This window comes from Urocitellus parryii, chromosome 3, assembly GCF_045843805.1.
Source record: "Urocitellus parryii isolate mUroPar1 chromosome 3, mUroPar1.hap1, whole genome shotgun sequence".
Taxonomy (NCBI): domain Eukaryota; kingdom Metazoa; phylum Chordata; class Mammalia; order Rodentia; family Sciuridae; genus Urocitellus; species Urocitellus parryii.
This window is the reverse complement of record NC_135533.1, coordinates 37,084,824-37,107,201: the sequence shown is the minus strand read 5'-3', so window position 1 is coordinate 37,107,201 and position 22,378 is coordinate 37,084,824. Positions and strand designations below refer to the sequence as shown.

General features: G+C 29.6%; 1 protein-coding gene across 3 annotated transcripts in view; it reads right to left on the bottom strand.

Annotated features, from left to right (window-relative positions):
• Positions 1-22,378, bottom strand: part of Phf14 (PHD finger protein 14) — a 183,571-nt gene that overhangs the window by 79,453 nt on the left and 81,740 nt on the right. For all 3 annotated transcript variants that reach the window (XM_026397256.2, XM_077796705.1, XM_077796706.1), the window contains 2 exons: positions 18,982-19,032; positions 18,747-18,868 (listed from right to left, as the gene is read on the bottom strand). In XM_026397256.2, coding sequence (XP_026253041.1) covers positions 18,747-18,868; positions 18,982-19,032 — 173 coding nt within the window. The remainder of the gene's footprint in view (positions 1-18,746; positions 18,869-18,981; positions 19,033-22,378) is intronic.

Genomic DNA, 22,378 nt, shown 5'->3' with positions numbered 1-22,378 from the left:
AAGGAGATTTGATGTTTATTTCATTTACATATAAGTTGTCCTAGTAAATGGTAGTTCTGAGCAAAGGTTTATCTTAGGTTTTTAATTGCTATGGTAAACCAATAATATATGAATTTTTAACATTTCATTAACTTTTGTGTGTGTGGTCAAAATGGAACTCTTTAAATTCATGAAATTAACTTAATTCAAATTTCGTGAAACATTTCATATTTTACTCATCTACCATACTAAAATAATACCATGCTTATTCCCAGTTCCCTTTGGGTCTCTAGCCTATATATGTAACAATTTCATAGCATATACTTACATACTGAAATAAATTTTTTCATTTCTTTGTAATTCTCATGGAATCTATAAGAGATACATATTTATTTATACTGATTTGCTACAGTTTATCATCTCTCTCCTCTACAATATTCTTAGCTCTTTTTATTTGGGATTTGTGCTTATTTGGTAGAGCCTATTTTCCTATTATAATAACAATATACATGTTCTTTTCTGTGACAAAGAGCTTCTGTCTATGAATATTTTCTTGTGACAAATTCCCAGGAAGAGGGTTATAATTTTTAATAAAAAATATTTATGTGACTAGCAAAATCAAATAAGAAAATTAAAATTTCTCCTTAAAATAAAAAAGTACATTTATATACGAAATAAACTAATTTATAAAAGATACTTTAAAAATGCCTGAAGACCCAAGATATTTTATTATTTTTCATTATTTTACAAATCTCTTGACAACTTATATAATACTTGTGAAAGGAAATAAGTCTAAGTATGTACATATATGTAAGAAAAAAAAACAAATCTTTCTGAAGTGAATAATCAAGCAAAAATAAATTTGCATATTGAAAGAAACAAGGTTAAAAAAATGTTAGAACTTATAAAATTATGTCCTAACAACAGTGATTACCAAGAGTAACTTAATCTTTACATTAGTTTTAAGTTTATTTCATCTTCTGCCTCCATTCAATTTCTGAAAAAAATCATAATTTTTCTAAATTAATCATTTCTTCTTACATCTGTAAAATTACTATTCAATGCAAGAAAAGAATGGTAGAATTAGTCTCAACTACGTGTCTATGTGTGTCATGCACATACATACACAGACACAGAATATGTGATAAAGCCAATAGCATAAATGAAATCACCTTGAGATTAATTATCAAGTGAGAAGGGTACTGGGAGTCAAATGCTTCTGGATATACCACAAGTCAGCAAGAGACACTGAAAAGAATAACTGCATGCATAAACACTATTTAGAAGTCAATCACTAGAGTGAACCTGAAAAATATGGCTCTAGAGCTAATTACCTACATTTAAAGAAAGCTCTGCTTTCAATTGCCACAGTATCACTCCAGCAAGCCAAATCAGGAGCTTTCAACCTATTAACTAATATCTTTCAAATTAAGATGTAAAGCAGACCCAGACAGTTGCATATTACAAAAAAAAATACAGCCTTATTTCTTCAATGCTGACCAAAATTATATTACAATATAATTAGATATAATTTAACTGACTCTGTATTTCCAAAATAATAAAAAAGTAATGCTAATAAAAAGTAATGATAATTATTTCAATAAAATAGATATTATCCTTTCAAACACAATAAGAATATTATGAGTAATAAACTCATTTAAGAATTTAAAATGTATCATAACTCATACAGCAACATAGCTATAAAAATATAAACTGAATACAACATATATTAAAAATAAAAAAGAACAAAAGCTCCTATCTTAATTTAACCAAGCTTTCTACTATTTTTGTATAAAAAAATTATAGGTAATACAAATTCCCCTGAGGATCCAAACACTATAACTCTTAAAATATTAAGTAAGAACCACCTTAATTAGAACCCACATATTCTTTTTTCTCTTTGGGTATGTACTAAGTATTAGTTTGGGACATGTAATATTAAAGTTAATTTAATTATTAAGACATAATTCTTATACCTTAAGATTTATGGGCTAAGATATAAGTATAAATGATTGAAAAGCACTCATTTCAGAGAATAGGAAGAAGTTATTTCACAAAGAAGATATAACATATGAAGTCAAATCAAAATGGCATAGAAGGCCAGTTTGGGAAAGGAAAAATAACCCAAGATGGTCCAAATATAGATCACCTAAATTTTTGAAAGGCTGGAAATGAAGACAAAAAGATAAACTGAGGCCAGGTTTGGAGGGCCTTTTAACTCATGTTATAAAGTCTGGTTTAATCTTCCAAGAAATGAGAAGACTCTAGGTAAATTTAAGTTCACTAGGATTAAATTTCTTATTTTTAGTAGGACAACTGTATTAAGAACCAGAAACATTCAAACTAGAAGTATTGGTTAATGCAACAGTCCAGGAATGAGTTGATGAAGGTACATAAGAACTATGTATTTCTTTTCATTTATTTCTCAAATAGTTCTGTAGATAGAAACAATTATTACCCCTAGTTTATAGATAAGAAAACTAAAGCAAAGAAATTATGTATTTAGCTCAAAATCAAACACAGTAAGTCCTAAACAAAGATCTAAGACTAAAGCACTTGGCTTCAGAATTCAAGCATTTAATGGTTTTTGTTGTTGCAGCTGTTTGTTTTGCTTTTTAATGTGCCATGTTTTACTACTGATAAGAACTAGCATAAAAAATTACACTGTGAAATCAAGAAAAGTTTTAAATTGTTTGAGTCTAAGAATATAGAACAACAAATCCCACCATTATGTATAACTATAACACACCAATTAAAAAATGTGGGGGAAAAGGAGGAAAGAAAAGTTTTAAAGAGAAAGGTTGGTCATCAATGTTTAATGAATGAGGCAAATAGGATGAGTACTTAAAAATGAAAGAGCCATTAAGGTTAGCAATTTGGAGTTTACAAGTGGAAACTGTTTCTGCCTGGAATCAATCACCAAACATATACAACACCCTCACAGACCAAAACACTACACAAAAGATTATAACATCCACAAGCAGCTTTTCCATGTTCTAAAATTACCAGTCCCAATATTTAAATATTAGTAAAATAAGTCTCTGAAAACTAATAAATTATTTTTAAATTGACAAAAGAATATGACATATACTAGTAAGGAAAACAGCACTTTCATATTAAGCTAATGTCATTATATATTATATTATTCTTAAATGACATAGTATTTCAGCAGATCTTAAGAATATTGCAAGTAAAGCTGCACATGATAATTAAATGGACAAAGATGGATAATATGCACTTATTGCCTAGGTAATGAAGAAGATATTAGTTGGCTACTTCATAATAATACATCAGATTCGGTTTTTTAGATGTACATAAAATAAAATTTAAATTTCAGTTTGGAAAAAAGTAGCATTAGCAAACAAAGAAAAACTCAACAACCTGGAAGAAAATATTTGCAGCTTGGAAAGATGTGATATATTTGTTTTTAAAAAAGGAAAAAAAAATCTCTAGAGAGAGGCACTAAATATAGAAAGACAATTCAGTTACAAAACCTCAATAGCTACTCAACATATGAGTAAATGTTTAACCTCATAGTTATAAAATACATTCAAAATGTCAATTTCTACCTATCAGAGTAACAAAAATCTTTGCTATGACATCATTACATGTTCATGCTAAGTTGGAAATGAAATACTATTATCTATTAAAATGTGAAATTTGTATTCAGGTTGACCTAGCACACTCACTTTGGGGTAAAAGTTAAAGAGAAAAAAATAAACTTTCTTAATAAGGAAATATTATAGTAAATTATGGTATATCAACACTATTACATCTTATTTTAAAAAATGGTTTCTTTACATATTTACTAAGAAAAAAATCCATGACTTGTTATCAAGTTTGGAGGAAAAAAGCTATAATGCAAAGAAAGAGAGGGCCAGCCAACCAGCCCTGACTATTTTGCTTGTACTTAGAGGAACAAAATATGCATAACTGAAGAGTAGTCCCTCTTATATCCATAGGAGATATGTTCCAAGATTCACAGTGAATGGGGCTGGGGATGTGGCTCAAGCGGTAGCGCGCTAGCCTGGCATGCGTGCGGCCCGGGTTCGATCCTCAGCACCACATACAAAGATGTTGTGTCTGCCAATAACTAAAAAATAAATAAATAAATATTAAAAAAAAAAAAAAGATTCACAGTGAATGCCTGAAACTGTGGGTAGTGCTGAAACCTATGTGCACTATGTTTTCTCCTATGTATCCTGCAGTGTTACACAGTACCTTCCATTTTATGCCACTGCCTCCTTTGCATCAGTACTCTTGCCATTTGTGGCCATTAAATAAAGGTTACTGAACACAAGCACTGTGATACTGCAAGACTTAACATGATAACTGACACTGCTCCTACTCGACTAATGGTCTAGGGTGGATATGCTGAAGAAAGTGATGATTCACATCCTGGTAAGGATAGCACAAGGTTTCATCACACTAAATGGCCTACAATTAGATTTATGGAATTCTCCATTTTATATTTTCAGACCACAACTGATTACAAGTAACTGAAAGTAAAGATGAAGGGGACTACTATCGACAAAACTAATTTAATTTACTCAAAGGGGCAGGTTTAAAAGAAGTTAGAAAAATGACATGTGATACTTTATATCAAATAGTAAGTTAATATATGTGTCCTAATCCAGCATATCATTAATCATATTTAAAATAAAAGAATATCTCAGTACATGAAAATATTTACTAGTATTTTTAATTTTTTTTCAGAATACATGTATGTATATATACATTTTCCCCTTAACATTTTAAAGACTAAGTTCTATAATTATTTCTATGAGAGTTTCAGTAAATAGTAACAGTTTATAAAAATAGTATACTTAGGACTGAACCCAGGGCACTTTACTACTGACCTGTATCTCCAAGCCCTTTTAATTTTTATTTTGAGATAGGGTCTCACTAAATTGCTCAAGACCTTACCAAATTGTACTCAAATTTGTGATCCTCCTGCCTCAGCTTCCTGAGTCATTGGGATTACAGGTATGAGTCACCATGCCCAGACAAAAATAGTATCTTAAAGTTATCTTTGTATATCATAATTATGTAATGTTATGGCCAATAAAAGAAACCACAAATCATGTTGTTCAGATAGAATAAATGTTGACAAACCTCTGTTTGAATCTACCTATTGCCCCATAAAGACTATCTTTGTAACTATGCTCATAGAATCCCTCTTCTCTTCTTTTGTAATGATTTATTCCATTCCCTCCTCTTAAATTTAAAAATACCCATTCTTTTTAGAGTCCCACTTGTTTTATTAGCTACCACTCCTTCTTACAATTACTTTAATATGCAATTCTATACCAACCAAGAGTTCCTATGACATATAATTCTTGGAGAAATAGAGATTATTTCTATATAACAATTTCCTGTACTCCTCAGTCTTGAAGAGAGAGTTTAGGAGAGAGAGGAAGTCGGAAGAAAAGCAGGAGGGAAAAGTGCATGTATGTACTAATCAAGGTAAAGCAGAACATAAAATAACAATTCTGAGCTATAATTTTTGGAAGAGAAAAAAAAAAAAACTCCTGAAAATTCTACAAAGCAAGAGGGCTGAGCCTAAAAAGAAGATCCTGACAGCTGGGTAAAGCTACGATGCGCAGTTCAGAAGGAAACGAAGAAATACCTATTCAGTCAGGATCAACTGAGTGTGTTTAGTTATCCCAAACTTTAAAATCTCCAGTTACTCCTCATACTTGTGATATAAGGAAGACTGAGAAGTAGAAGTCAAGAATTCATAGTGATTAAATCAGAAAGGCATAGAATACTGGGATAAATAATTGAATAAAAAAGAAAAGTACATTTTAGTACATATATTACCTGCAAACAACACAAAATATGCATTGAAATTGTAAGAAAAGAGAATTCATGAATGCATATGCTAATTAGGATAAACAAAATAAAATAGCATTCACTTTATTTCTTACCTTTCCGTTACGATTTTATTAAATTTATGTTTTTTTTAAAAGGCAGTCATAAAAGATTCCTCGGTTCAGTTGTATTAAATTCTCAATTTTCCTAATCTGATTTGCCCTCTTATCTAACACCCAAAGTGTCTATCCAAATTCTATGTACGCTATGAACTTATTAAAAACTATTTCCTGTGGTTATAAAAGTAAAATATATTCATTATAAAAATCTATAAATTTATATAAGCTTTTAAATAAAACAAAATTTTCCAGTATTAACTTTATTCATCTTATAGAAAAATATTTTTTAAAACCTCAACTTACTTGAAGCTTTCCCCACAATTTAAAAATTCTTTTCAAAATGAAGTAACTGATCAAGTAAGAGAAAATAAATGTATGGTACATAATAATTAATTTAATTATTCTAAAACTAGACATTTATGTTGGTTCCAAATATTTTTCACTGTTATAATGAACATTCTTTTCAAAATTATGTTAACGTCTGAATATTACTTGGAAATATTCTTATAAGTACTGACTGACCTTTAGAAACAGTATTCTCATGTTTAATGTCTTTGATGCATATTGCTAACTGTTCTCCAGAATAGTTAGACCATTTTAATTTTCTAATATTAGAGTATGAGTGTACAATTAATTATCCATGCATTTATCTCATTTTCAAAGCTAGAATAATAAATTCAACAACTTCTTTTGTATTTTCTACTAGCATCTTGGCCAAAGCTAGAACAAGAAATTCAACAACTTCTTTTGTATTTTCTACTAGCACCTTGGCCAAAGCAACAGAGAATGACAATTGTCTCTTAGATATTACCTGGACAAATGTCGCAGCACCATTAACACATGGAATAGTAACAACACCAAGTTACTTAATGAGATAATTGAGCAAAACTATAATGCCCAACTCTTTTAGAAATTTTCTCTGTATTCAAAATTCAAGACTTCTTACATGATGGTCTTCTAATGCATTTGCTCAGCAGGGCACATTTTAACTATAAATAGCAAAGCCCTTATATGTTATTTGTAATTGAAAGTATGAGAATATACATTCACACTGCATACTATCCTTATAAGTTTTAATGATCTAGAGAACAGTTGTTTTAAGGAATTAAATAAAATAAAAGAAAGCTAAAAGATTCCTAAATAGAGTATAAACCCTTCTATTTGGGACATTGAGACAAAAAAACGGCAGTTAATGTCTGTCCAAAAAAAAAAAAAACTAACTCTAATTACTACTATACTGTTCATAAGTAACAGTCTTCTATTGAAAAAGTTACTCTATAGGGTGATATGGAAAAACTGATGGCATACTGACTGAGAAATTTTCAATTCCTTTAAATGAAACTACAACTTTTAAGAATATTTGTATAATTCCAAGGGAGAAAACACCAAAATTATGTTTAGTCAAACACTATCTGATGCACTTTTTAAAAAAGTGAGATAATATCAAATATGCACATGCAAAATAAATTCTCAAGTATTTGTTTTTTAAATAAACTGTGTGACATGGGCCACAAAACTTTCCTATCAACAATAAAACTGAAAATCTAATGATGCAAAAGTCTTACCAAATGTGTTTGGGCAAGTTATTTTCTCTATCCAGCTACACTTATAAGACAAATTAGTTCTGCAATAGTTGCTGATGGACAAGTTTATGACAATTATTCCTAGTAGAAATGTTTCTCCCCAAAGTTAAAAGGGAATTGTCTGAGCCTATTCACACTTTGTTTCCTATTATAGTCAACTCTTGTAATATATATACAAAGTGAAAATCAAAAGTACCCTTTCTCTATACTTTTTCATGTAGTAGATAATGCTTTCTTCATTACATGTAGTCTATATAATAACTAAAACAAAGCTTTCCTGATTTATTGGCATGTCATTTATAAGCAAAGGTTATTAGAAAGGAAAAAGAGGAGATGAGGACATTAGAGGAAAAAGTTAATTTTAAAGAACAAACATTTTTGACAATAGAACTGTATGATTTTGTATATTATAGTTAACATACAATGTAAAAGGGGGAAAGGTACATTTCTAAAATATTTTTATTATTCTACTTTAAAAACAGATTCTAATTATAGAATTCAGTGCTTGGTCACTCATCCCCTACATTCCTATCCTAACTTTGGTTTCTTTTTAATGAAAAAAGGGAAAGTCAGCAAAACAAAATGCCACCATTAAATCATTTTGCAACATTTTGTGTCAAAAATGTAATGGGAAATGCACACATCAAGGGAAAGGTTACTGTTCTTCCAGAACATCTTTTCACTTGGTTCATGGTTCATCCTTCTACATAACTGTGCAGGCACTACTGATGGCTTTCTCTCTCAGCTTAATGTGGCATTTGAAGGATTATGGCATTTTCAGGAAACCACAGTGCATTGATTTTAGTGGTTATCTGGCTGAAAGTGATGCTGAGATTTAGAATAACTGCTCTGTTTATGTGCAGTGGTAAAAGCCAGCTACTGAGCTATTTCACAATGTCAACCTAATTTCTGGTTATGTATTTTCTTAATAAAATATAAGGTCATTCTAGAGAGAACAGAATTAGAGGAAACTCCTTTTGAAAGGAAGTCTACTATATATTTAGATACACTATATTTAGTTTTAAATCCCATTAAGTTCAGGGTAATATAAAGAGCTAACTCAGCAACTGGTAACTTTGATTCATTTCAGTTTAAGATAAATTTAATTGCTCCTTGAACCTATTTCACGCTTAAAAATTAAAATGAAAAGCATCCTTATGTGACATACTTAAAATAGCAGTTATATACAGTAAATATAAGAAATGTCATAAATATTTACCCAGACAATGTAAGTCATGTTTATTTACAAACATCCTATTTAAAATCTTGATTTATTTTGTTTTGTAAAAAAGGACAAACTTTTCAAGTGAAAATAATAAAAAATAAATAAAATAATAAATAAAACATCTTTTACTATAAACCATTTCTCAGACATAAGATTCCTTAGTAATAAATAAAAGTGACTGCCTTATTATTAAAAAACATTTTTCTATATAATATATAACTAAAATCAAAATTAGAAAAAACATTACAAGTTAATAATATTATTAAACATATCACTACTGGTGGGTTTATGCTATAAATTATTCAGAATTACTTATATGTGGGTAACATTTTACATTTTCATATTTCTTTCTCTTCCTTATCCCTGTAATAGTACAAAATCATGTAATATGAGAATTAAAAGATTTTTAATTCAATCTAAGTCTTTTTGTTTCTTGAGCCACAACTCTAGCCGTTTTTATTTATATTTTTAGACTCGGTCTCACTAACCAAGGGCAATGCTAAGTTGCTAAGCCTGACTTTAAACTTGTGACTCTCCTGCCTTAGCCTCCTGAGTCAATGGAATTATAGGCATGCACCACCATGCCCAGCTAGCATTGTGCATTTTATGAATGAGATAACTGGTTCCCAAAGATCTTATGTGCATTCCTCATAGTTATACAGAACTGCTACAGAGCCCTACCAAAATTTTCAAACTCCAGTTTATTTACTGATTAAATTGATTGTAGTGCTTGAAATTGAACCAAAGCCTTATACATGACTGGCAAGAACTTATTACTAAGCCATAGCCCCTGCCCCTAACCTCTCAATTTTAACTCTCTGCCTTTTCCCCACATCTTATGCTAGTTGTTGGTGGTTGTTATTCTTTTGCAGTACTGGGATTTGAACACAGGAGTATCCTACCACTGAGTTACACCTCCAGCCATTTTTACACTTTTGAGGCAGGTCTAAATTGCTAAGGCTGCCTTCAAATTTGCAATCCTACCTCAGCTTCCCAAATAGTTGGGATTACAGGCCCGCACCACAGTGCCCAGCTCTACTTGCTTATTAATTAAGTTTTCAAGTTAGGTTCATTTTTTGTTCTTTACTATTAAGATAAATATTAAATACTACTGTTGGCCTAAAGGCAAGGTCAGGGAAGAAAGAGACTCTTCTAAAAAGTTAGAAAGTGATCATCCTAGTTTCACTAATTAACAATCTCTCCATATGTATCAACGATATGAAGGGGAAAATTAGTGTTATACTAAATGACACATACCACTTCTGAGAATGAGTGAATAGGTGAAATGTGAGGAAAAATTAAGATTTGGTACATTCTCTTTTCTATTCTTAATGAGAAAACAAAAATATGAAAGTGTCTGTTCAAATATCACAGTGTTAATTAAAATATAGACTTCTATAGAGAGTCAAATATATAAAGTAGCAGTTAATACCAAAAGCATTTTAATACCTGAACAATATCACCCTAAAGGTGAGGTTATATAAAGTCTGCATGCTGAAGACAGAATCAATTTAATGGTGTAAAACTTCTCAACTGAGGAACGAATTGACATTTCTTTTATGAAGATTCTGAAATAGACAATGTTCTTTATTTGCTAAGCTTACTAAATTTCAAAGGTTAGCAACTGTCAATTGCCTTGCATTGTACCACTCATTTAAATGACCCCTTGTCTCCAAAAATACTACTAATAATATTGAACCCTCAGATCACAGGTAATGAAAAGGCTGAATATATGTGAGATACACTGGTTCTACAAATTTTATTGACAAAATGCAAACACAGTGTGCTTGTAATCTGGCTTTTTTTTTTGTTTGTATAACATAGTTAATTCAAATAATCAACTCTAAATTTTTACATCATTAATCCTGTATATTTAAGGATTTTTTTTCAATCTACAATTAAAACAATGGTGTGCTATTCTTCAAGACAAAAGGATGACATACGTATTTAGTAAATAAATGGCTACAATTAAAATTACTAATAACAAAAATGTGAGAGTACATGAAATCACAGATTTCCCCAACAGCTTATTTAATAAACATATGACATTAAATATATATAGTGTATCAATAAAATATGGACACATGTGCCATTTTAATAATATGCATATATAACATAAATACAATGTAACTATATTCATATTTCACTGAAATATTAATATATCTTAAATTGTCTGAAAAAGGTGTAATGTTGCCAAAAAATATCCCACAGGTAAGCATCTACAAAGAAGTTCTGTTATTAGGGCTGTGATCCTTATTCAATATAAAATGTAATAAAGAATTATATAATGATATTTATTTTTTCACTTTATAAAGTTAAAACAGGTAAGTAGTTAAAACATTTTAATAAATCTGTTTAATACCAAAGCAAACCAAATAGCATGCTTAAGAGAATAAAGATTACAGCACTGAAGACTCAAAGAACATCAAATGCACTCTGGAAAGCCATTATTAAGGAAATAACAGTGTCAGATATGATCATGAAAAGGCTGTCGGTTAGCCCATAACAAATACATATATAAAAACAAGTCTTATTCAACCAAGCAAATTAAATATAAATTATGCTGAGACTAGAATGTGGAGCCACACTGCCCAAGTTCCAGTTCTGCCACTTTCTAGCAATGCAACTTTTAGGAAGATACTTGATATCTCTATATGTTCATTTCCTCTTCAATTCAATGGTAATAATAATGCTGTCCACCTCATTGAGTAGCTAGATGATTTAAGAAGTACAGATAAAATGCCCGATACATTGTAAACATCAGGTGAATAACATAGTTATCCCATCAAGTTTATTAGGGTTATTCTTTTTTATATATATAAAACATTCACCATTTCCTAACCACTATGCCATACCCTTTACTTACATTATCTTATTTAATGCTTCAAACAACCTATGCAGTAAGAATTAATGTTTATTGGTATTTTACAGGTAAGGAAATTAACCTACAGGGAATATAAAGGTGGAGTTCACAAATACCAAACACAGGTTTTAAACCCAGAAGACTGATTATAAATCTGTACATTTTAATCATTCATATACAATATTGCTTCCCCAAATACAGAGACTTTAAAATTTAATAAAATCTAGACTCTTCATATAAACTTAACAGACTATCTGTTTAATGTCTTTTTAGAAATATCAAGTTGAATAAGGAATAAAATGGGATTATTTTTTCACTCTATAAGAAAAGACTCACTTAAGCATTTATTTAATTAGAAGTGCCTTATTATAAGTCAAAGTAGCTATAACATTTGTTCTTTTTCCCTGCTCATCTTTGATTTTAAAAGTGGGGGAGGGGACCTTTGCTAATCCCTGCACAGACTGATTTCTTTACACATTCTAGCACTATTGACATGTTAAAAATTGGCATTCTTAGAATTTTGTTATTAAGCTGTTTAAATTAAAAAGTGCAACTTTCTAAAGTTGATACAATCAAATGGGCAGGATTTCAAAAACAATAATAAAATAAACCCTCCAACTAACATAACCCATAAGGTACTTTATTCTCTTTTTTCCCCCCAGGAATTGAACCTAGGGGCATTGTTTGTTTGTTTGCTTGTTTATATCAAGCCCCTGGGTCTTGCTTGCTTGCTTGATTGATTGATTGACTGGTGCATGCCAGGGATTGAACCCAGAGGTGCTTAACCACCTAGCCACATCCCAGCCCTTTTTATTTTTACTTTTTGAGACAGGGTCTCACTAAGTTGCTCAGGGCCTTCCTAAATTGCTGAGGCTGGCTTTGAGCTTGCAATTCTCTTTACCTCAGCCTCCAGAGCAGCTGGGATTATAGGCATGCACCACTATGCCCAGTTTCCTTTTTTAAAGACAAGAAAAGGTTTAAAAAGCAACCATTCATTAAGCAAAAGGGAAATTTGTGAACATTCTCTCAAAATAGGGATGTGATTATATTAGAATGGAGCAGAAATAAATGTTTCTAATTTTACCTTAAGTATTAGATAATACCATTGTTTGGTCAAACAGATTAGAATTTCCTTGAAAAGCTCTTGCTTTTACAACAGTTACTTAAAAAATAATGTAAAATGTCAAGTGTTAAAAATCCAAATAAATAAAATATCAAAGAGGTCATAGTCATATTTCTTTGTTTAAATCTTCAAAGAGGGCTGAGGTTGTGGCTCAGTGGTAGAGCGCTTGCCTACCATGTGTGAGGCACTGGGTTTGATTCTCAGTACCACATAAAAATAAATAAATAAAATAAAGGCATTGTGTCCATCTAAAAATAAAAAGAAAAATTATAAAAAAAGAATATTACCACTTATTAAAAAATAAACAAACAAGCCTTCAAATAATTTTTAATGATTCATCTATTATGAATTTAGACTGCTCTTTCCTTTAGATGTGAACATTGTTAAATTGTTGAGCAGCAAACTTCGGGCTATGAGTTAGAGGATATCCATAGGTCTTCAGAGACATCTTGTTATATTGCCTTTTTTAAGTGAATTGGGACAAGAACAAAGCTGATGACAATGCTTTTAAAATATTTTCACGGAGAAAAGCCCAGATAAACCTATATTAGAAATAATAGTATCCAAATTTGAGGAAAGGGTTATGTCACACAGATTGCAAGGGTGATCTGAGGGGATATTCAAAATCCAAGCTTTTGAAAGAATCCTTTTACAAAATAATAGCAGTCAATGACTTAGAAATTCAAGATGGCAGGGTGTAAGAGCACATAGCTATAATTCCAGGGACTCAGGAGGCTGAGGCAGGTGGATTCTGAGTTCAAAGCCAGCCTCAGCAACTTAGGAAAGCCGTAAGGAACTTAGCAAGACCCTATCTCAAAATAAGAAATTTAAAAAACAACAACAAAAAGGGCTGGGGATGTCGCTCTGTGCTTAACCCCTGGGTTCAATCCCTGGTACCAAAAAAAAAAAAAAAAAAAGAAAGAAAAGAAATACAAGACAAAATGAAATAATCAAAAGAAAAAAACCTATCCTGGATATTGTTGATAGAGATAAAAAAGAGAAAAAATAAGTTTATCCCAAACTATGTGCAGAAAATGTGCATTTTTAATGCATATGAAATGTATTAGAATATATAAACCATTTTTAGACCCATATTTGTTTCTTAGTTTTAAATTATAAGTATCTAAATAATAAACAATTGTAACATTAATTTATAATCACATGATATTTGCACAAGAATACACTGTTTTATTAAATATACTATTAAGAGTGATTCCTGGGGCTGGGATATATATAGCTCAGTGGTAGCGCACTTGCCTAGCATGCATGAAACTCTGTGTTCATTCCCCAGCACTGCAAATGAATTATTAAAACAAAAAGTGATAAACTACTAGTAATTATGTGATTATCATATGATAAACTATTACTTGCTAGTAATCTAGCAGGTCTTTAATCAAAATAAAATAACTTTAAAAAATTCTACCAAATGTAATACTAAGTGTTCTTAAAATAGATAAACTAGGTTCCATTTTCTGTTTGTTTCTGTGGTACAGGGGATTTAGCCCACAGTACTCTACCACTGAGCTATATCCCCCAAATTCTTTTTGAGACAGGGTCTTGCTAAGTTGCCAAAGCTGGTCTTAAACTTATGATATTCCTGTCTCAGCCTCCACAGTGACTGGGGTTAAAGGCATGCACACCTGGCTTCATTTACAATGTCATTTAAATATTCACCTTTATGATCTGCCATTCTGTAAAAATAGTATCAAAATTTATAACCAATTTTAGCTTTACTATCAATCTAATCAAATCTCAGGAAGTAAACCCCTTTAATTATGACCCAGGCCATTTAAAAATATTTTTACCAATTAGAACAAAAAATTAATTTATAATAAAAAGAATCAGAATAATTATACAGACTAATATTTGAAATAAAAATCTAGTATATATTATTTCTTGTTGGTGTTTCTAACAGTTTATGATACAAATTAGTTTGGGGGGAAAACATTAAGAAGTCAGATATTTAAAATATGAAATAAATAAAAATGCTAACCACATTGCTTAGAGAGCAAATTAACATGCTAACCTTGTATGTAACCAAAATGATTCAATATCTATGTAATTTGCCTTATACTCAAATAAGGGGAATCTAGCAAGCATTTAAAAGTGTGGAATTAGTTGTTAAAGTGAATAGCTTCACAGATCATTTCCTAACCTCAATGTTTCTGAAAAATGGCTATAATACAAATAAAATTAAAGATAGTATTTGAGAAGACTCACTGAGTCTAGAGTTCTTAGTTTTAGAAATTCTTTTGTCTCTAGCCTATGGTTTTTTATTTTAAGTAATAAAATGTGTCACGTTGAATTTACATAATTAAAATAAAATATGAGGTTTAAAAGTTTAGACTTATTCCTGATGTGACATCTAAATAAAAACTTATGGAGAAGAAAGGCTATCTAGCTATCTCTAAAATCTATCTTTTGAAAATCAAAAGTGTTCAAAAAGAACAATCACTTCATTTCTACTCTTGCATAGGTGCATGAATTATTTAAAATCTGTGTTTATTTTCTTACTTTGTCATAGGAAAAAAAAACCATCAGACTTTAGTGACATTGTAAAGTCTTTTAAATATTTTCATGAAAAATTTATATTTAGTGACTCAATTTTCTCTAGGATTAAATTAAAATTGTAAAATTTTTAGGGTTGGCAGCAAAAATATATGGAGTCTATTTATTAGGCATTTATCATTCATTTATCAAGGACTTACTGAACACTAAATGTAGAAACAAAAATAAGGTATCATTAAATGGGCCCATACTTCTCACAAAGAATACCTCTTTCAAAATAAATAAATGCCTGAAAAAGATCTCATAGTTCTAACACAGAGTATCAATTTGGCCTTTAGCATTTAAATTGCATATTTATAAGGACATAAAGGAATCTATTTTTAATGGAAAATTTTGCAAAAAAAAATTTTAATTAAATTTAAAAAGCCGATGGAAAAAGTGAAACAATATTTTTAAAAATTCCATAAGACATTATAAAAATCATCTTCCTCTTAATGACCTTGATAATTTTCAGATTTCCCAAATCTGAACCATTTATTCTTATCATTTTAGAGAACATGTAAGGATGTAGTCAAAATTCCCTTTGTCCCCTAAATACTAGAAATAAGTTTATATAAAAACAGGATACATACACTTTCTGAAAGGTTAAAAATCAGTATTTATTACTAATGAAAATATATTTACCAATTATGAACCACATTTCAACACAAGCATGTATGTATCCTTTGTATCACCAATGTCACTGCCCTAATATTTTACAAAGAAAAGATTTTATCATCACTTAGCAGTTATTCATGATTTGATCATGTATAACATGGGGAAAAAATGATGCACAGAAATGCTAAATTCTTTGTCAAAGATCTGAGATAAGCTGTAGCAAAAAATAAGTTGGATCCTACTAATTACACTTTACTGATAAACTGCACACAATTTCCCAATTATATAAAGAAAATAAATTCACATAAACATATACAAATAACTGAAACAGCAAGAATAATAACTAATATGAATTTTCCATATAGCTTGAATTACATAGAAAAGTGTGGTTTCAAAATCAAAGATGCTAAAGAGAAGGTTCTCCTAAGTTGCAGACATTATTTTAAAGAAACTTGAGGAAAAACAGAAAACTTATTTAATAAAAGATTACTACAATCAAAAATGTTTAATTTTATAGGAGAACCAACAGATAAACACAATGAGTATATCTCTGACCTTCCACTGAAATATATTTTTATAGAAAATAAAGCCTTATTTAAAATATTTTAAAGTTAAAAAAGAATATGTATACATAATACTTAATATACAATGTAATACTTAATATATAATGTAATCATAAAAATATGAATTTTAGGGGGACTATTTTCAAGCAATGATGCTGTTAACTTCAAATGAAATGTAATGTTAGGGAAAATGGCAGATATTAGCTATACAATTGTTTTTATTAAACACATGAAATTCTATGCAAAATAAAATTCTTCTTTAATCCAGGAGCAATAGTGCTTAAACTAAATATTCAAAGAAAAATCATATTATAACCATAGAACATTTTATGGCATTGTTTTATATCTATCTTTCTCTTTTTCTCAGAAATATTATAATAAAAACATTTAATTTCCTCTTCATTACCTTTAAAAATCTTTGCAGAAAATTTATGATGCTATCCTTTTTATGAGGCAACCAAGGAAAGGGACTTTGTATATCCATCATTTCTAGGTTAATAAAAATATCTTTACCTTCCAAGAAGACTTTCACTAAATTCCAAATACTGACATGTTTTAATCATGCAATTAGGAATGAAAATTTTACAACAGAAACTAATGAAATAAATAAGAAAGGCAAATATTATTCAAAAATTTTATAAAGATTATAAGAAAAACGGTACCTACTTTTTTTCAAGATAACTAAAATATAGTGGGTTGGAAATGCCCTATTATAAAGTGCTTTTTGAAATATAAGGTATATTTATTCCCTAGGTTAGATCAAATATAAGCAAAAAATAACATAAAAACTAGTAAAAATGTTTAGATTCCACAGTAAAAGGGCCTGAATCAATCTAGTATTTCAAAAAAATGAATGAAGATAGACATTGGTATAGGTTCAAATAATTGAAAAGAAGATCACAAGTTTTTAACTACGATTTCAAATTAATCATGCTCCTCAACCCTATCCCCAACCTCAATGGCATTTCCGTTGATTGAGTTTTTATTATGTAATATTGTAATTTTTTAGTTTTTTTGTAATTTTATGTATACCATAATATTATACTTAAGCTTGGGATTTCATTTTGACATAATTCATAGTATGATCAGAATTATACATATATATCTCCTGAATTCAGAATTATTTAATTAAGTATAAATGAATTTCATCTTCATGACAACTCCCACAAGATTCTGCATCAACTACATAAAAGAAAATCGACTTTCTTACTTTGTTGAAGCACTTTGTATTTCTTCACTGAAATCTTTACCTTCTCCTTATCTTTCTTAGTGATAATATAAAAAACTAATAGATTTTAAAAAAACTTCCTGCCTTTATTTGATGAAGACAAAAGAAATTATATTTTTAATGACTAAAACATAGAACATCATTTTTAAAGTAAATATTTAAAATCACATAATTATACTAATATATTTATTTCATCAACATAAGTTTATTCTTTTTTAAGTGTTTAATTTTCTGTCCTCAGTCAACTCAGTAGGACTTTACCAAGACAATTTTTAAAAGAAATCAGAGTTCTCTCACCGTGCTACAAGAACTCTGCCACTGTTGCTTTGAAAGACTGATGTCTCTTAAATTAACTTTTTTTTGTTAACCACCCACACCAGCAAACTGAGTACTTTCTTCATTTCAGCAAGATGCAAATGGCTAAAATTAGAAATCTCTGGGCCCTCAGGAATAGTCATTGTATAGCATCAGCTAAGCTTCCTGATTAGTATTATGCTTGATTTAAAAATAAAAAAGTACCCAAACAAAACAAAAAAACAAAGAAAAAAACAAAACAAAACAAAATCTATCTAGGCCATCTTTTCACCTTTCTTTATTTCATAAGAGAGAAGCATTTAACACATTCATTTTGGTAGGCAATAAGGAAGTGCTAATGAAGCTCTTGCCCATAAAATAAAGTCTGTCTTATTGTTGGTTGCCTTAATAAACTTCAACTTTTATAATAAGTAAGAGCGTATTAACTTTATGATCTTATGAGATAAAACAATAATCTCAATACAAAGTGTTTAAATCAAATAACTTTTGTGGCTTCTTTATAAAAATACTGACAACTTCTCTTGTGAAGAGAAAATTAATTCTCTTGTGTTCAAGATCCAGATTATCACTCTTATTTACATCTAAATCCAGAGTATAACTATGTGTGCAAAGTTAATCAGTAGATGAAATCTGTTTCTGAAACATTGTTCTAAGTAAGATTTTTATAAACATCTTATTCTATTTTTGTTTTTTCATTTTATCTGTGATAAGAAAATGATAATCATGGGACTTTAATCCCAAAAAGATAAGGACTCAGCATCCAATTTACCTGACAAGATTTTCATTGTCTCCAGTTCCTTTGCAAGTTGCACATTCAGTTCTTAAATCTTCAGCTTTGGGTTTCTTTTGTAATACAGACTGTCTCTGTCTTCTTTCTCTAGGAACTCTTTCCTGCCATACAAGGGAGAATAAATCAAAACAAAATCAGGATATAAAGAAAACAATTTTAAGAAGAAAATTTCTCAAAATTTGAACTGTGTAAAAACTGCTTAACTTATTCCAACCTCATGTTTTTCTTCCTCAGGAACAAAGCTTCGTTTCCGTCCTCTGGTCCTCTAAAAGAAAATCCACAAAAATATCTAATGTTTAAATAATAATAAAAATAAATTTTCTCTGTTAAATATTATTGCCTCAATTCTCAAAAGATGAACCATCGCCCTTAAGTACTAGCATAATCTGGGGCACCTTTAGAAATGCAGAATCTCGGGCTCATTCCAATAAACTAAATTAAAATCTGGCTTTTAAGAAAAATTCCTAGTAAGGCATTCGCACCTTACGTTGAAAAAAACTGTATAGAAGAGACAATATTTATTAATCAAGTACCAAATGAATACTTAGGGCTAGTTCTTTCTGTTTTCATCTATTTCCTTTCTGTGGCACTCTTACTATTTAATGCTTCAATTTCTGTCCCAGAAACAATTCATCTCCACATTAGTAAGAAATATGTATATTATTTTTCTATGCCAAATTAAACTTAACACAATGCTTATTATGTAAAGATTTTAAAATTTGTTTTAATAAAATAAATTACAAGTGGACAGATGAACCAATTATACTATCTAATATAAATAACAAAAAGTTTAAATTACTTTTTCCTTCTCTGGCAATCTATTATCCAATTTCCATAATTTATATGTACAGGACAATTTCAGAATAGTCAATGAACTATCAATGAGAAAGTACTCAAACTATTTATTTTAGTTCTATGATCTTCAGAACAGAATATTTAAAAGGCCTTCACACATGTCCACATGCTTTTCATTCAACCCATCTTTACGTAATGAAGTAACAATGTATTAATTAGTTTTGAATTAATTTTCAAGTACATATGTTAATTCTCCAATTTTATATTTCCAATTCTTTGGAAGAAATTTAATCACAAGCTGAGTATCCTTTATCCAAAATGCTTGATATCACAGAAGTTTTACAGATTTCATAATACTTGCATAGACTTTACAAGTTGAGTATTCCTATCTGAAAACCCAAAATTTGAAATGACTGAAATGAGAAACTTTTTGAAAGTTGATGTTCAGAAAGTTTTGAATTTGAGTGCATTTCCAATTTTATATATTTGGATTAGAGATGATCAACCTATATTTACTATTTGTGAAAATCTATCAAATCTTTAACATCTGATATAATTCAATCAATTGAAACCTTTTTCATACCCATACTGCAATTTACATCATATGGTAAAATACCAATTAGCAATTCTATTGTTGAATGATGTATTTACATTATTCTCTATATTCGTAAATTCCCTTTTCTATACACCTATCTATATATTTTATTAACATGTTATTTTAAAAATGAACAAGTATATTTATAATTACCTAAAGCAGTCCTTTTAAATTAAGTTCATTAATTACCAAATGGTAATCACTGTTATATTCATGTAGTAATTTAACAAAAGTAACATAGTTCTGGCTAGAAAAACAAGGTTGTTTAAAAGAATATGGTATCCTATCATCTCAGAGCTCTAAAAAAAGCAGCCCAAAGAAATGACTTCCTAATGTCACAACATCAGTTAGTGACAGAGGTAAACCTCAAACCCCAGTCTCTTAAGTGATTTTTCCTACATGTTAAGTCCAAGATTTATAATTTAATCCCAACTAGAGATGAGTAAAATTACCAAGAAGCAAATCTCCTATTCTGTTTCATTACTTAAATAAGCAATAATACCACAATGTACAATGAAGACTTTTCACATTTCAAAAAGAGTAAATTAGAGAATCATACCCAATAGAGAAGAAATATAAATTTTCACTCTCTTCTTACCTAATTTGTTAGCCCCATAGAGTATAATGACTAACATGACTTATTACCAACATAATTACAGGAATTTCTTAACATTTGTCAAATTCCAAACTTTTTTAAAAGAGGATTTAATGCAAACACAACTATTCAAAAATACCAAGTCCTCCAATCAGTGAAATGCTTAAAGGGATAGACTCAGTAGTAGACTGATTGCTATTATGTGTGAGGCCCCAGGTTTGATCTGCAACATGGCAAAAAATAAAATAAATAAATAAATGTTTTAACTTCTAAAACGGTGAAAAAAGAAAGACTGAAAAAATGTTGAGAGCTGGAGTATCTTTTTCTACTTTTAATAATGTGACAGCATCTATAAGCATAAAAAACTCATTAATTACCTATGATTGCAACAAGCAAGGTATTTAAACATAGTATCCCCTAAATGAATCATCAGAGAAGTTTATAAGACAGAAATGGTACAAAAAAGCAAGAGGAAAGAAAAAAAAGCATTTTATTCATCTCTCAAATTATTACCATCAAAGAGCTCACTCCAACTCAGATGTATAAAAGTATTCATAATACAGTTGTTATTTCATAATGTATGTTGTGGCTGATACAAATTACATTAGAAACAAAATAAATAAAGCATCTGCATAAAAATAATGTGTAGAAGAAGGAAGACTTTTACCTAATTATGCCCTTTAGGATGTAGTAAAGACATTATCTCAAAGTTCCAAATGATTTAAGGGATTCCAAATCACACTTCATCTTGAAAATAATTATTAAGGTATTAGGAGTAAATGATAACTTTTAAACTCATTTCAAATATTGGCATATTCCAATTTTTTTGTTATTTTTTAAGAACTTGATTTACTTAGGGAATAATGATGATCTGAGCCACTTACATTACCTGTCTCAATCTGTCTGTGGTACATTTTCTTGAAAAGAGGTAATAAAAACATCCACAGAAGAGACTGGAATGTATTAAAGGCAATGTAGAAGAACAAAATTATTTTAGTTACCAGCATCATTTTAGTAATTTGTTAATGTGAAACAAATAATTAAATATTTCAATTTTTACTAATTCTTTAGAGCTGGGGTTATTTTAATTTATAATTAAGTAAAATGCAAGATGATTTTCCTAAGGCTAGAATGATTTATTTGACAAGTGAGCTAAATTTAAAAATAAAAGTAAGTTCTTCAACATCTGTGATATCACTAATCTGGGCTTCACATACTCACTTGTGAACTGTTTTCTCTGAATTTAACACATCTTGTTTTTTATTTATTTTGATGAAAAATCAACATTTATACAAATAACAATAAGTAATCAATATATGGTTAGATGAAGAAGAAATGCCTCCCTATATAATTTCATATAAAGACAAACATGTTTATGCATGAGTAAAATCCCAACCTCAATGTTAATTTAGGACAACTAAGTCAAACCTCAAAAACCTCTGTCAGATTACATATTATCATAGTTATGCTGTGAAATAAATGCCAGTAGCTTTCTGGCAGCTGTTTAAAACTGCTACAAACTAAAGTTTATTTGTGTGTGTGTGTGTGTGTGTGTGTATATGTGTGTGTGTGTGTGTATATAAATGCATACATATATAATTCTCTCAGAATGTTTTTCAATCACGA